The 16718-nt window shown below is 40.7% G+C and overlaps 1 protein-coding gene across 8 annotated transcripts in view; it reads left to right on the forward strand.

Moving 5' to 3' along the window:
• Positions 1-16718, forward strand: part of LOC142759603 (PH and SEC7 domain-containing protein 3-like) — a 683786-nt gene that overhangs the window by 564137 nt on the left and 102931 nt on the right. For all 8 annotated transcript variants that reach the window (XM_075861948.1, XM_075861956.1, XM_075861962.1 and 5 more), the window contains one exon: positions 5765-5961. In XM_075861948.1, the coding sequence (XP_075718063.1) occupies positions 5765-5961 (197 nt within the window). The remainder of the gene's footprint in view (positions 1-5764; positions 5962-16718) is intronic.

The following is a 16718-nucleotide window of genomic DNA, read 5'->3' on the forward strand; positions in this document are numbered from 1 at the left end:
GTTGTCTGTCGTGCACTTATTGAGTGTAGGGACCGTCGCCCAGTTGTACCCCGTCGCCTAGGGCGGGTCGTTGCAAGTAGGCAGGGACTGAGTGGCGGGTAGTTTAGGGCGGACTTGTCTGTTTCCCTATCCCTGTCATTACATAATCACAAGCCCATATACCTACTCTACCCTGGTCCCTCACACCACTATGGACCCCCTTGAGACCCTGGTTCAGCAAATGCAGGGTCTCTCCCTACAGGTCCAGGCCCTGGCTCAGAGGGTCAACCAGCCTGATGCTACCATGGTAGTGCCCCTCACCTCACCTCTTGAACCCCACCTCAAGTTGCCTGACCGGTTCTCAGGGGACCGGAAGACTTTTCTCTCCTTTCGGGAGAGTTGTAGGCTCTATTTTCGTTTAAAGCCCCACTCCTCAGGTTCTGAGAGCCAGCGGGTGGGTATAATTATGTCCCGGCTCCAGGAAGGGCCCCAAGAATGGGCCTTCTCCTTGGCTCCTGACGCCCCTGAACTTTCCTCCGTTGATCTTTTCTTTTCTGCTCTCGGACTCATTTATGACGAGACTGACAGGACTGCCTTTGCCGAGAGTCAGCTGGTGACCTTACGTCAGGGTAAGAGACCTGTTGAGGAGTATTGCTCTGACTTTAGGAAGTGGTGCGTAGCTTCTCGGTGGGATGACCCTGCCTTAAGGTGCCAGTTTAGGTTGGGTCTGTCGAACGCCCTGAAAGACCTGCTAGTTAGCTATCCCTCTTCTGACTCCCTAGACCAGGTTATGGCTTTAGCGGTACGACTTGACCGACGTCTCAGGGAACGACAACGTGAACGTTTTTCCTGTACCTCCTTTGCTTGTGATTCTGCTCTGCTTGTTTCCTGGCTCTGCTGCTGCTGCTTGAACTACTGATCCTCTGCTTGTTATTGACCTTGGCTTACTGACCACTCTGCTGCTCAGCGTTTTGTACCTCGTGCACTCCTGGTTTGACTCGGCTCATTCACTTCTCTCGTTGCTCACGGTGTCTCCGTGGGCAGCTGCCCCGTTTCCCTAGCTTCTGTGTACCCTTGTCTGTTTGTCTGTCGTGCACTTACTGAGCGTAGGGACCGTCGCCCAGTTGTACCCCGTCGCCTAGGACGGGTCGTTGCAAGTAGGCACGGACTGAGTGGCGGGTAGATTAGGGCTCACCTGTCTGTCTCCCTACCCCGTCATTACAGCCAGGTAAACAAAAAACCGCAATTCTGGCATAGTTTTATTTAGGTTTTTTTATACAGCGTTCACCAAGCGTTATAAATTACATGTTAACTATATTCTGCGGGTCAGTACGATTCCGGTGATACCTATTTTATAGGACTTATTTATGTTTTGCAACTTTTTGCACAATAAAACTACTTTTGTAAAAATAATGTATTTTTTCTGTCGCCAAGTTGTGAGAACCATAACTTTTTATTTTTTTTGTCGACACTGCTGTATGAGGGCTTGTTTTTTGCGAGAAGAGCTGTAGTTTTTATAGGTAATATTTTTGGAATACGTGCGACTTTTTGATCATTTTTTTATTCCTATATTTATAGGTCAAAGTGACCGAAAAACAGAAACTCTGGTATCGTTTTTTTACATTTTTTTTATGCGGTTCACCGCGTGCAATAAATAATATAATATTTTGATACCTCAGGTCGTTACGGTCGCGGCGATACCAAATACGTATGATTCATTATTTTTTTTCCAATAATAAAAGGACTTGATAAAACGCAATCCCCCTTTTACTCTTATTTTATTACTTGAAACTTTTATTGTTTTCAAACTTTTATTTTTTTCACTTTTTTTTTTACACTTTTTTATACTTTTTTTTACACTTTTTCTCAAGTCCCACTAGGGGACTTGAAGGTCCAGCTGTCAGATTTATTTTTTTCTAATACAGTGCACTACCTGCGTAGTGCAATGTATTAGATCTGTCAGTTATTCACTGACAGCAAGCCGATTAAGCTTCGCCTCCCGGCGGGGCCTAATCGGCTTCCGTAATGGCAGAGCAGGAGACAATTGTGTCTCCTGTTGCCATAGCAGCAGTCGCCAGTCCCGATTGCCTGTCAGGGCTGGCGATTTGCTAATAACCGCTACGATGTAGCGATCGCTTTCGATTGCTGCATCGAAGTGGTTAATGGCAGGGATCGGAGCTAGCTCCGGTTCCTGCCGTTACAGGTGGATGTCAGCTGTAATATACAGCTGACTTCCACCGCTGATGACGCCGGATCAGCTCCTGAGCCGGCACAATCTTGAAGCCGATCAGGCTCAGCCGCTGGGTGGATCTTGACCGGTTTCTGTGCAAGGCAGACCGGGAGGCCAGTATTAGGCCTCCGGTAGCCATTACAGCCACCGGAACCCCGGCAATTTCATTGCTGGGGTTCCGATGAGCTGCAAACACCTTAAGTGCAGCACTTGCGTTTGAGCGCTGCACTTAAGGGGTTAATGGCGGGGATCGAAGCTAATTTCGGTCCCCGCCGTTACAGTCAGCTGTAAGATACGGCTGAGATCCGACGATGATGGCACCGGCTCAGCTTCTGAGCCGGTGCCAAACATTTGGCGTATGGGTACGACAATTTGCGGGAAGTCATAGCTTTCCATGGCGTACCCATATGGCAAATGTCGGAAAGGGGTTAAATACTGCTTTATTTATGTTGTGTGTGTATAAGCGGAAATGTATGAAACACTTTTTGAAAATATGATGTTATCTCGGACAACCCCTTTAATTCTGTTTTAAAGATCTGTGTGAATTAACTCTTCTAATCTTGTATATTTACAATATTTTTAATCACATCTTAATTCCAAGAAACTGCTGTATAGTTTACAATAATGTTTCCTGTTAAATTAAATTAAAGATCCAATACAAATCATTTGTTGAGTACAGTATGTGTAATATCTTTAGACAATATTGGTTTATTCACAACATTTATTTAATCAAAATCAATATTACTAAAGCAAATTAACTGTGATTTTCTGCTTGGCTGAAGCTTTTAATCTAGACACTGGTTATAGAGAAGGGTGATAGTATTTTTAGAAATGAATTGCCGGACTAAGAGAGATCACATATATTTATTGTTTGTAGGGACATAACTAGAAGTCTTGTGTATAACATACTGTAGAAGTTGACCCACTAAGTTCTCCAAACCATTTACAAGGTTCCCAACAGCATTTATGACCCTTCTTTGTCCGCATATTGCACACTTTTGCAAAACTCATTGCAAATGTTGAGGACCCAGTTATCATTCGTACAACATCAGAAAAACGTAAGAATCATATGCAATACATATTTATGTAGTGGCCCTGGTGGTTAGTGATATAATAAGCATGCTCCTGTTGAAGTTTGGTCCATTCAGTAGTACGATGCCTGGTGGTCTAGCGACCAGATGATATCTGGTGGTGTATTTACAGTATATATTATATAATTCATCATTTTATAGACCTAATTCTGGGTCAGGGTTCCATGTGAAGGAGAGCAAGTACCTCACTGAAATCTACTGAAAGTCAATAGTTGGGCCGTGTTTTTGCCCTTTTGTTCTACCAGAGGTTTCTGTTCTCCCCACGATCACCTTAAGATACCTGCATCACGGTTTGACAGGTGTGTCACCCTGGTTGAACTCATCATCTGCCACTGTCCTCAGGGCATAAGATACAACACAGGGAATTTGTAGCTTCAAGACTTGATGCTTCAATACAGAGATGATATAGACACAAAATATTTGATTCACCACTAATGGTGTATAAATTATGTCTGTGTCCAGCCATGAATAGAAGTCTAGTCCGCATTTCCACCACTGTGAAGCCTCTAGCTACATCCTTCATCTATGGTGATGACATCGCTTTATTTTCCCGATGTTAAAGTCAAAATTACTTGTTGTGCAGAACAGGAAAATACTCATGGACACTCTAGAGCGGTCAGTATGTGTTTTTTGGCATTGATTAATATATATATATATATATATATATATATATATGTGTGTATGTGTATATATATATATATATATATATATATATATATATATATATATATATATATAAAATACTCCAGCATCATCATTGTATTAGCTAAATTGTAACTTTCTATCTGATTCATTTTCCTTTCTCCCAGTTAGATTTGAAAGATATATTTTGTATCTTTTTTATTTTTTTGAATCTTACTTTTAAAGTAATGCTATAGAAGAGTAAAATGAAACAAAAAGCTCTTTAAAATCCACTACAGTAGAGGGTATTTATGTATGTAGGTCACTTGCATCATAAAATCATTTTAGAATATCATAGGGATAGGTACATCCTAACATTGCACAGCCATTTGTACTATATTGTATATAGCTGTTTCAGACTTAGGCCGGATTCACCCGAGCATTTTCGGTACATGATATACGGACCATATGTCGGCGGTATTTCCCCAACCGAACACACTTCAGGGAGCCGGGCTCCTTGCGTTATAGTTATCTATGGCGCTAGGAGTCCCTGCCTCACTACGGGAAAACTGTCCTGTACTGTAATCATGTTTTCAGTACAGGATAGTTTTCTCGCAGTGAGGCAGGGACTCGTAGCGTCCTAGATAACTATACGGTATACGTTAGTATACCTTTTTTTTTCTATGGCTGGAATAGCGTAGTAGACTACGCTATTCTATCCTGCGGGATCCCGCATAAAGATGTTTACTTATAGGTTGTTTTTTTTACCATGGAAGCCTATGGGTGACATATGCCACTGTATGGCATACATCACAGGCATTTGTTTAACGTATTGTCATTGGATTTTCAATATCTTTTCATGACTTATACGTTAAACGGATGCCATTATAGCCTATGGGTGACGGATGCCTGTGACAGATGCCTAACAGTGGTATCTGTTACCCATACGCTAAAATGGTATCCTTTTAACAGATACTTCATGAAAAGGGGTTATTGGTGGACACTTTTCCTCAAATGTAGGGCATAAAATGTGATGTGCACAGAGCCTTAGACATAAATAATTAGAATGGGAAAACTAATTTTCCAAACGGATTGATTTGTTTGTGTAAATTCATTGATATGCTACAGTTCATGCAATCTAGAATCTTCGAATCACGCAAAGAATCCAAGGACTAGGCTACAAATCTCTGTGAACGCCAGGGACTTAATTCATGTTTAAGCTGCTGCAACCTGGCAACAACTGTCAAAACACTATTGTACCAAGTAAGGATCTCACGCATTTTGGTGACTAAGAAACATACATTTAAATGTATTCAGCAGAAGTAAGGGAGCAACGTTGTTATTTCATATGAATGACATGTTTCATTAACTATGCTGCTAATAACATGGCTTGTTGCTCATATCATTTGAAATATATAGGACATGCGGTATAGGAGGCATTAGAGATTGAGGCAAACACCGCAAGCCTCTGCTGCAGAGACATTTCATTCTAGTACCAAGTAATTAAGTCATTTGCTGACAATAACACCAGCAACCCACCAACAGTGACGGCATAAAAAGCATTATGTGCATGGCTTAAATATATGTCTGATCTACAGAGCTTTTATATACGTTATTTGTGATACTATAATGTTCATAAACATCTGAAGATGCCATCAACTTCTACAGAGCAAAAAACATAAAGGCATTGGTGAAACCAGTAGCAACAGGACAGATGATCTCTTATATTTGCTCACCTAATTGTATTTTTTACAATAGAAATAACCACTTTATATAATGATGGCTATAGACAAAACTGTTGTAATTTAGACAATATACTTTAATATCTTTCTTTTCTTAACAGAGATGATGTTGATGCGATGAAGAAATCCCCATCAGACAGTAATGATGACAAATCCAATGGTATGGGATCAAAGAGTGTTAGTCGGATTGGAAGTAGCAGCAACCCATTCCTGGACATCCCCCATGATCCCAATGCTGCAGTATACAAGGCTGGTTTCCTTGCACGCAAAATCCATGCAGACATGGATGGGAAAAAAAGTAAGAAATTTAATCGTGGTTTTAATTGTGTGCCTTGACACTGCTCCACAGTGACTATTATATTTGCATATATAATCAAGGCAGACTAGAAAATTGCATTGCAAAGCACTGCCTATAAAATGGAATATGTAATTTGCTGGTACTGTGAATAAATGCAGTTAGTGGGAGCTTCATCACTGCACTGGTTATATGTGTTCTCTTAGTGCCATTATGCAGTAAAATACAGACATCATAATTGCAGTAATACAAAAATTGTATTTGCTAGAAAACGTAGGTGAAAAGATATAACTTTTAAATATTAATCTAATGACTGCAATAGACTTTTTCAGTTGGCTCTGAAGCTATGATAACACTATGTGGGTGAGCTAAATCCTTTACTTCTTGCATAAATGACTTTTGCACCTCTTATTCAAATACAATAGATTATCCAGATGCGTGGTTCAAACAGATCATGATGGTGCAGATTTAGCTTAAAGCTGTGCCACCTTCCCTATTGGTTCCGGTGATTGTGACTGTTCAAATGATCGCTGGGATGCTGCTAGTAGGAGGCTGCTGCTTTATCTAACTAGACCCAGCACAGCTCTAACAGTACAATAGTCACTATAACAGGGTTGATTACCCATATGCAAAAAATGTAGTTTAAAAAAATTAATTAATTTGAAAAAAAAGTCCCCTAGAGGTCTTTTGTGACCGTTGAGGGACAGATCATAATGATAAAAAAAATTAAGTAAAAAAAAGCAACAAATAAATTCAATAAAAAATACACAAAAACCACCCAACAAATTGCCCCTCCCCCCGTCAATTATTCTCGTAATGCTAACCCTGAATCAATTACCCTAAAATAGACATGTTTCTTTTCAAAATTTACGAGAATGATTATCACAAATAAAAAGTCTATTTTAGGGTAACACTATATTATTACCAGAAAAAGGAGATTGAAAAATTTATTTTTTAAATCCGCTATTTTACCCTTAAACTATAAGCCTAAGGCTATGTTCACACGGAGTATTTTGGGGGAGGAATATCTGCCTCAAAGCTCCAAACGGAATTTTGAGGCAGATATTCCTCCCCCAAAACACTCCGTGTGAATAGCAATTATCGCGCCGTTTTTCGCCCGCGGCCATTGAGCGCCGCGGGCATAAAACACGCTTTCTCCTGCCTCCCATTGAAGTCAATGGGAGGTCGGACGCGGAAGCGCCCGAAGATAGGGCATGTCGCTTCTTTTTCCCGCGAGGCAGTTTTACTGCTCGCGGGAAAAAGACGCCGACGCCTCCCATTGAAATCAATGGGAGGCGTTCTCGGGCCGTTTCTGCCGAGTTTTGCGACGCGGTTTCCGCGTCAATAAACTCGGCAAAAGACCCCGTGTGAACATAGCCTAAAAGTTCTAAAAATAGTAATTTAAGGCATGCTAGAAATGGCTAAACGGTGTCTGGTCCTGAAGGCTCAAAATAGTCTGGGCCTGAACCCATTAAAACATTGAGAACTACGTGTCTGTTTAGGACCATTCTCCACAGATTAGCACACCTACACTTACATTATAGGCTAAAATGTACATAAATATTCGTTTTTTGTTGATCTCTCCTGCCTTTTCATATAGCTGAAAATCCTATATATCTGGGGTCTGTCAGAAATGCCCTACCTCAGGAGAAATAACGATCTGAGCCCCTGCTTTATTAAAATAATATGGCTGCTTGGCTAAAGGGCCTTTTACTACGACCAATGATCGGTTGAATGGCCGTTCCTGATCATTGTCCTGTCTAAACAGGGCAAAGATCAGCCAATGAAAGAGCAAACGCTTCCTCATTGGCCGATCGCATCTTTTATGTGACACAAAAAATCGTCGCTAGTCGGCAGCACATCTCCCTGTGTAAACAGGGAGTTGTGCTGCCAATATGATGCAAATGCATGGGGATGAGCCATCGTCGTAACGCCCATAGATTACCAACGATTGCTCCTTGTGAATGGAGTTAACGAGCGCCGATCATCGTGCTGTATTGCTCGTTTTCACGCCCAGTATGAGGCCATCTAAAAGGACCTTAAGGTAGTTGTGAAGAGCTGTTTGCTGAACGATCATTCAACAACAGTAGCTATGAAATGTCTCTGGCAAGCTAGAGTGCAGTGTATTATTTTATAAACGAAGTGGCCAGTTTATTATGTCTGCTTAAAGGGAACCTGTCAGCAATTTTGAGGCCTCAAAATGGCTGACAGGGTGATGTAGGGGAGAGGAAGGGCATTGGCATGCAAGTTGCCTGACCGCAAAATAGATGTTTGATGCCCCCGGCGCGGCAGTAACACATGCCACGCTCTGCTCTGAGTGACTGGTCTAGAGGTTAATCAAGAGACCACTTGAGCTGTCACTCAGAGCAGAGGGGTGGGGCTTGCAGTGTGCAATGCAGGAGCACTTCCACATCAAGCCCCGTTTCAACTTGCATGATCGAGAAAAAATATACGTTTAAAATGCCCATTCACTCCCCTATATCACCCTGTCAGCAGTTTAGAGGCCTCAAAACTGCTGACAGGTTCCCTTTAATGCTGTGCCAGCTTTTACGCCTCCTCTTACATTGTAATGTCCGGCATTGCACTGTATTTTGAGAGGCTGAGATCTGACTTGGTTCCTTATTCAGTTTCTTATGTGATATACTGTTTCACATCTCTTTACCTGGATAAGTCTAACAAACGTTCACTTCTCTTCACAGTTCAATATTTGTTTACCACAGGAAGCATTGCGTTCAGTCCCTGTCTTAAAATTGTAACAATTTCTTCTCTTCAAAAATTCGCAAGTGCAACAGTTTTTCTTCTGCTCGCACCAGTGTAATAACTGCTTTACAAAAAACGTCCTAATGGTCATAATAATCTGGCCACTAAGCATACAACACTAATGGAACCAACCAACCAACTAGCTCTGTTGTAGCAGTGTCTATCCAATCCTAGTATAAACAGTTGTACAAGGTTTTGTCTTTTAGAAATTACAGCTACTACTGCAAGTATCAAGTACTCTGGAGCAATTTTTGGGAAGTTTGACATTCATATTATTCACCCACAACCATGCAGTGCAGCAAGTACAAGCCAAAAAGCTTTTCCTCAATGTGAAAAAGCTGTTTTCAACTGACAGCTCTGCGAATTTAAATTAACCGTGGGTGCTGACTTGTATTCATGGGTGAATTAGTCTAGATTATAATCAGTTACTGATTCCCAAATCTATGCATTATAATGTTCCCTGGCCTCGTGAGGATGTGGTTAGTGCATACATCTAAACTCTAGATAGAATTTAATCTCTGTCAGAAGCCTCTCGTTTTCCTCCACACTAGATTACATAGTTCTCTTTTAAGTGCATCTTGTTATTCCTAAAGCTGGCCATTCACTTTAGATAGCTCTTGGCTGAACGATCATTCAGCCGACAGCTATTCCTCTCGACTCCCCCATACACATGCACGATCGGCTCGGCTGAGTGTTCATGTGTTTTCAAGGGGAGAAGGGAGAAAGCTGCATGCCAGACTGTTCTTGCAGCAGTTTATCTACTAATGAACAAAAGGATCGGCATGTTGAAATTAAACTTACCCAACCCTTCTATCTCCTATCATCTGACGTCCGGGAAAGTCGGTTTGCCACCACACACATTAGAAGGTTGCACTTCACCGCCGAAGTCGGCGGGTTCGGCCAACATGCTTCTAATGTATATATCCAGCCTTAAACTAAATCTGGTCATACACTTGAGAAAGCTGTCAGACTAATGCTTGTTCGTTCAACCGCTATTTCTCCCGACAACCCCATGCACATGCACGTTTGGCCAAGCGCACGTGTGTTTTTAATGGGGAGAAGGGAGATAGCCGCTGCTACAATCTTCTGGCAGCAGTTTATCTACTAATGTACAAAAGAATTGGCATGTTGAAATTCAACATGCCTGACCCTTCCCTCTCCCGACATCTGCCTTCAGGGAAAGTCGGGACGCCAAAACACATATTAGATTGTCGGACTGTCCCGCCGGAGTCAGTGGGTTTGGCCGACATACATCTAATGTGTATCGCCTGCCTAGGACTGGCCATACACTTGAGATAGCTGTTAGACAGCTATTCCTCCTGATCCTCCCCCATGCACATGCACTCTTAGCTTGACCAAGCATGCATGTATTCTGATTGGGTTGAGGGGAATAAGCTGCTGCTAGAAACCTCTATTGGCGGCTTATTTCCCCTGAGAACAATAGTATCAGGCATGTTGAAATCAAACTACCTGATCCTTTTCTCCCCCAACAGCAGATGTTCAGGGGAGAGTTGGGAGGTGAGAGTTGGCTTGAAGATCCTACCAATATCTGAGGGTTCGGCCGACTTTAATCTAAGTTGTATGGCCACCTTAAGAACAAACTTGTTTAACCGTTATCAAATTAATCCAAATCTTTAACTGATGTTACATACAGAAGATTATACCATGGAGAAACCTATTTATTTTCTCTGATCCGTTAACAATTACATGTGCCATGTGATAAAAACCATAGCATTGGAGCGAGTATTATCTATGAATGGGACAGGGACAGAGCATGGTATTATATTTTCATCCTATATGCACAATAGAGAAAGACATCATAAGAGTCACATTATTTGTGACTTTCCCTGCAGATCTTGCAATAGGGACCATGCATAGCTAAGACTTGTGATTGTGGGATATTCGCCATACCTGCTTATTAATGTATTTTGTTGTGGTTGCTAAGAGTCTTGGAGTGAGTCAAGTTACAGCAACTGTGAGCATATTTCCCATTTGCCACATGTCAAGCCAAGTTAGCTATTAGGCTATTCACATCACACTTTTTGCCTAAGTTTAACGTATATGTCAGGAAAAAGTTATGGGTGATGGCTGCCACTATTAGGCATCCGTTTAACGGATCCGTCACCCATAGACTATAATGATATCTGTTTAAAGGATACGTTCTAAAAGGTGATTGGAAACCCATGACTTCTCTGTTAAACAGATCCCTGTGACGTATGCCATTCAGTGGTATACGTCACTCATAGGCTCCCATGTTAAAAGAAGCGTATACTGCGTGGTATACTTTTTTTTATGGCATCTGGCAGGATGGAATAGCATAGTCTAACAATGCTATACAGTGCTGTTACCACAATACACTGCAAAAATAATATAAATAGCAGTGCCACAAAATGGCCAAATTCCACCATACAGTCCTCAAATAATACCAACATAACAATTATCAAATAACCGCTCCATACATAAAGTAATCTTATAACCGTGCTATATAAATAATATTCTTTGTGAGATTGCACAGGTTGCTCACCCCTAAAACTGGCCCTGCTCTCATCTTCGAAACTACTGAAGACTTTTTTTGCTCACGGTATGTAATCCGTAAAATTTTGGCACTAAACAGATCTTGTATGAGTTGTAGACACTAAGGGCGCACTATGTTTTGCTGCACAACGTCATTCAGTGAGGTATAGAGCATTATGACAGATTTAGGTATAACATTTTAGTGAAGACCGACCTGTCAGAGAAAAATACACTTAGTATACTTCTTGACACTTGATTGTGACCTAGTGTCCGGCAATGAAATAGAAAATGACCCATAGAGTTTATAAGAGGGTTGCATGTCTGTAGCGTTTTTAACCACACTCACAAGCAGAAAACGTTAAACTATGAGACTAAAAGGAAAAAGTGACTGCCAGATAACATGTAAATATGACTGACTTAGAAGGTGCATCCCTAATTCTTTCCCGCTCTGCGCCATGCATTTACAGTGTGGTTAGAAAACCCTAAATGTACCATACGACGATTGAACTGGCACAGCAGTTGTGCCCACGTGGTAGCCCAGGGAAACGTGTCTGTGATTGACATTCATTGTCCTGTGTAAGGACTGGATCAGAAGACCCCTCACCATTGCCTTACACGGCGGCTGTCAGTCAATGGTGAGGTCATAGGTGTATTGATCCATATCCGTGTGGCCATTTGTGCCTGTAGTGTATTATATAACTTTGTGTATACACAGAACACATACATACAGACATAACACTAGTGGCAGCCAGTACACTCCACAGCCTCAACATAACAACTGAGCATGTGCAAGGTTTAAACAAAATGACCACTGCCTTCAGCAGAGTTAGATATACGCCACTTTAATATCCGTAATATCTCCACCACAATCCTGATGCCTACAAGGATCTGTGGTGGCGCTGCTGTGTGGAAGGACGAGGAATATACTCGTGGAGTCGGTTCTATATAACAGAATTTTATTGTACAAGGTGGCTACGCGTTTCAACGCATGATGCCTGATGAAGACGCCAGTTCGTCGTTGAAACACGTAGCCACCTTGTACAATAAAATTCTGTTATATAGAACCGACTCCACGAGTATATTCCTCGTCCTTCCACACAACAGCGCCACCACAGATCCTACTTTTTCATCCATCCATTCACCGTACCAGGCGGTTACCTGTGTTAACCGGTTCGGATCTGGCAGCAGCACCCGTGGATCTTTAATGCGAACTACCTATGGCTAAATGGTGAGCATGGTTTTTTCATTCCTTGCCCGCCTATTTCATTGATCTATACCATGTGGCGCCGTGGTTTTTGCTCTCTTTCCTGATGCCTACAAGAGCATTATTAGACTTTATTCACATGAGCGTATCCGATTTGTGTTTGCAAAAAATGGACCGTTTTTTATCCTTATGAATGTCCTTGTCTCTTCTGCAAGCACTTTCTCTTATTTTTTCCTGCACTTCATAAGCAACTGTTCTGTGAAAACAGACCGCACACGAATGTCGGTTGCGTGCTGTCCGTTTTGTTACGCACCCATAGACTTTAAAGGGGCAAGTCTGGTCTGCAAAAACAGACCAAAATAAGGCATACTGTGAGTTTCTCGCAACGCACAGCCGCTATGTTGAAAATAACGAATGTGTGAATAGCCCCATTGACATGTATGGGTTAGTGAGCTGTCCAATGTTAAAACGGACAGCACACGGACAAGAAATACATTCATGTGAATAAAGTTTCAGCATAGCTAATAAAATTAGAGCCTTTACACTTAAATGTACTTTTAGAAAAAGGTAATAAATGTCACAGCCAATCACATTTTGCTATACTATTTCCGGAACTCCCACAGTAGTGAATAGAAGTCTTGTAAACAGGGTAGCTCACTGTGTGGGTCCCTGAGGTGGGACCCACATCTGTCGGTCATTTATGGCATATCTTGTAAAAATGCCATAAATGTCCTAAATGGGAATATCCCTTTTAAGCTTTTTTCACACTGAACAGTTATGTCTGACGCTCTGAAATAGGGCGGTCCAGCACTAATTCCTCAGCAACTAGTCTGTCTCCGATTACTCGAAACTTCAGCTCCAAGCAAATTTGACACTAAGGATATAGCTATGAAGGCAATGAGGTTTGACATACATTAAATAACACATTTCTCTCTCTTACCGCCGTGCTATTCATACTTTTGTAAAAATAAAAGAAAAAAATAAATACTTTTAGCTCTGTTACCATTAGGAGCCTCCGTTGGGGGTTCCATGAGCAGCACACAGTGCTATTCTTGTCATCAAAACAACAGAACCCATTATAAGTCAGTAGGGTCAGTTGGACACCGCTTGGATCCTTTGTACGATAGATCTGGGACACAGCGTCATGGCTTCTGTTACAAACACACTACTGAAGAACTTCTTCTTAAAAAAAGAGGGAGCGATGCATGTTAGTCAACCAGTTCAGTCGAGGAGGTTGAAAACAGAGCTGCGTGCGTGAGCCCTTCAATGACAAATTGACGCCTGGTATATGATATTGTAATCCTTTTTCTGCAACTTTAAACATCTGCCTCTTACAATTTCCATTATATAGTAATAACTCCAAGTGCTAAGTATCACAAGCTATGTGTCATTTTAATGCAAATATGATTTTGTTTTGTTTGAGACAGAGGTATACTCTACACTCCTTTAACTTGATCATAATTTCCATTTATTTCCCATCTCCGTTCCAAAAGGCAGCAGTTCTTTCATTTCATGACTTCTGAATTATGTTTACTCCTAATAATTGGTTTTGACATTTCTGCTTAGTCACACAGTTTGTTTTTGATTCCCTTCAGCTCTTAAATTGTATTGCAATGAATAATGTTTGCATTAAATGCACTTTTCTTTGTCCGCTCCGAATGAAAGATGTGCGCTGAATGGAAGCCATTCACTGTCTATTGTAGCTCCGCTGTAAATAGTTATTGTTCATCACTTGCCACTCTAACAGTTTCATAGACATTTTGTTTAGTTTTACCCTAGTCACCTATTCCAATCTCTAGAAGTTAAAAAGCAGCACTGAATTTAGTGGCATACATACATAGAACAAGGAGCTACATGACAAAAAAAAAACAGGCCCCTTTCAGATACGGCTTTATACCACCACACTCCTAACCTAACCACTTGGGATAGGGGGTCCTGGTGCCCCCATCCTATTTCCATGACTCAAAACTTTTTTTACTTCCGTGTTTGGTAACATCGTAGAACCTGTGGAAACCACATCCTTATTCAGGGTCTCACTACCTATTAAAATAGGAATGAGACCAACCTGGAATTGGCTCCTTCTCTCCAGGGGCCCTATGGCTGCTGATGGGCTGCCTTAATGGTAGGCATTTGTTCCAATCATTTCTGTAAAGATTAGTCCTATTCCATGGAACATCCTGAAGCCGTGTAATATGAGAATGTGAGCGATATTTGCACACTGCTATAGTACGTACATCTACTTAATCTTATTAAAGACGGAATACTGTAAAAGTTAGCAGCTTTCTTACTAGAGGACTGGATGAGGAACGAAAAGTAGTCTTTGTGTATGAAAATGTTCCGTATATTTTCTATATGGGATGAAAGACTGAAGATAGATAGATAGATAGATATGAGATAGATAGATAGATAGATAGATAGATAGATAGATAGATAGATAACTTATAGAATAAAACACAATGAAGGGAAAAAAAGAACAGAACGGAAGGAAAAAAAGGAAAGGAAAATAAGTATTTTTTTTAAAGAGAAAAGGAGAAAATTGCATTCGGTCTTGATGGTGGTGGAAGGGCCATTACACATGGACAGGATTGTGGATGGTGTTCATGCGCTCTAACTAGGAATATGCATTTTTTTTTTCTATGAGCTATTGATATCATTATTATTAAGTTCTTTAATATTCCAGAAAATAATTGTTAAGAAAACTTTCTACTATAGCAGCTGATTAACTTCAGTCATATGCCCTCGGAGATATGAGTAGGCTGAATTAAAAGAACATTTGCAATTCTTTGCAAAAAGTTAACAGTATTTTGAGTTTACTCTGGAGATCAAAATATTCTGCTGGCCCATAAGATGGCTTCTTATTATTTTAGCGACAGATTTACAAGACCGGTCGTATGTTCTTATCGTCTTTTGTGAAGAAAAAAAATCGAAATTATCATATTTCATATAAATATGGCCTGAATTAATAAAATTTTAATGCAAACTACCACTGTATTTTAAGCATGAGATACAACTTCAAATATCTGCTTTTTACAATCGGTGATTTGCCTATCACGGGGCGCAAGGTATACCTGCTTGACCGATACATGGAGGGTCTCGCACAAATTGCAAAACCCCTACCCCGAAACAAAGGGGGAGGAATAAGTAAAAAATTATAAACGTAATCAACTTTATTAGAATTATTTAAAATGCCGTTTTAATAAATTATCTCAATTCCACATTGAACTATGTACGTTATGAACTATGAATTTACCAAACTTCTACCTCAGACTGCATGTCAAGTAGCACCCCATAAATTAGGGGTTCGTTATCAGGGCACAGAGTAATTTACAACAGCAGAGAGATGTTATAGTGTTGTGAATGGGATTCCTGCCTTATCACAGATGAACATAGGCTTATTGTGTGAAGATGAAGATGAGTCAAATCAAATACAGAAGATAGAGGGGCACATTTACTAATATGCCAGTCTTTGCAGAAAGATCATGGGAGTAAGACGCAACAAATTTATTAGAGACGCACCACGCACACCTTTTAAGAAATGTGTCTCCTCTTTGGCTGTCTGTGCACCATAGAGTGAAATGTATGCCGGCTAATAAATGTGTCGGGTCCCCGATTGTCTACTTCCAGAACATATTACACACAAAGGTTTTCACTTGCTCAACAATCTGAACAGCAAGTAATATCCTACAAAGCAAACAAAACAGGCAGCTGATATGGTCCTTGTGTGGTCCTCTATGTAGTGCATTGTATACCCTTACAAACTTGGAAACACTTCAATCTAAGCAGCACAGAAAAAATGTCCTACTTGGAAAGTGATGATAATACAAAACTGCTAGATTTTCGCTTTCTATATAGCTGATGTTGTACAACGGTAGAGTTTCACTTTAATGTGCCTCTTAAGTCCTATTAGTCACATGCTGCAACACCCTCTTTCTGATATTAATGTCAGACAACTACTCCTAGCAAAATGCTTATTTCTCTGGCTCCCATCTGCCAAATGTTCTTTGATCTGTTTGTGCAAAACCCGTATTGCCCACATGGCTTATTTCACAAAAACTTTTTTTATACAGTGAATAGTAACTGTCAACATGCATGCCAGGTGGTTCTTTATAATACAGTGAAGGAAATAAGTATTTGATCCCTTGCTGATTTTGTAAGTTTGCCCACTGTCAAAGACATGAACAGTCTAGAATTTTTAGGCTAGGTTAATTTTACCAGTGAGAGATAGATTATATATATATAAAAAAAAAAAAGAAAATCACATTGTCAAAATTATATATATTTA

The sequence above is a fragment of the Rhinoderma darwinii genome, chromosome 1, assembly GCF_050947455.1.
Source record: "Rhinoderma darwinii isolate aRhiDar2 chromosome 1, aRhiDar2.hap1, whole genome shotgun sequence".
Taxonomy (NCBI): Eukaryota; Metazoa; Chordata; class Amphibia; order Anura; family Rhinodermatidae; genus Rhinoderma; species Rhinoderma darwinii.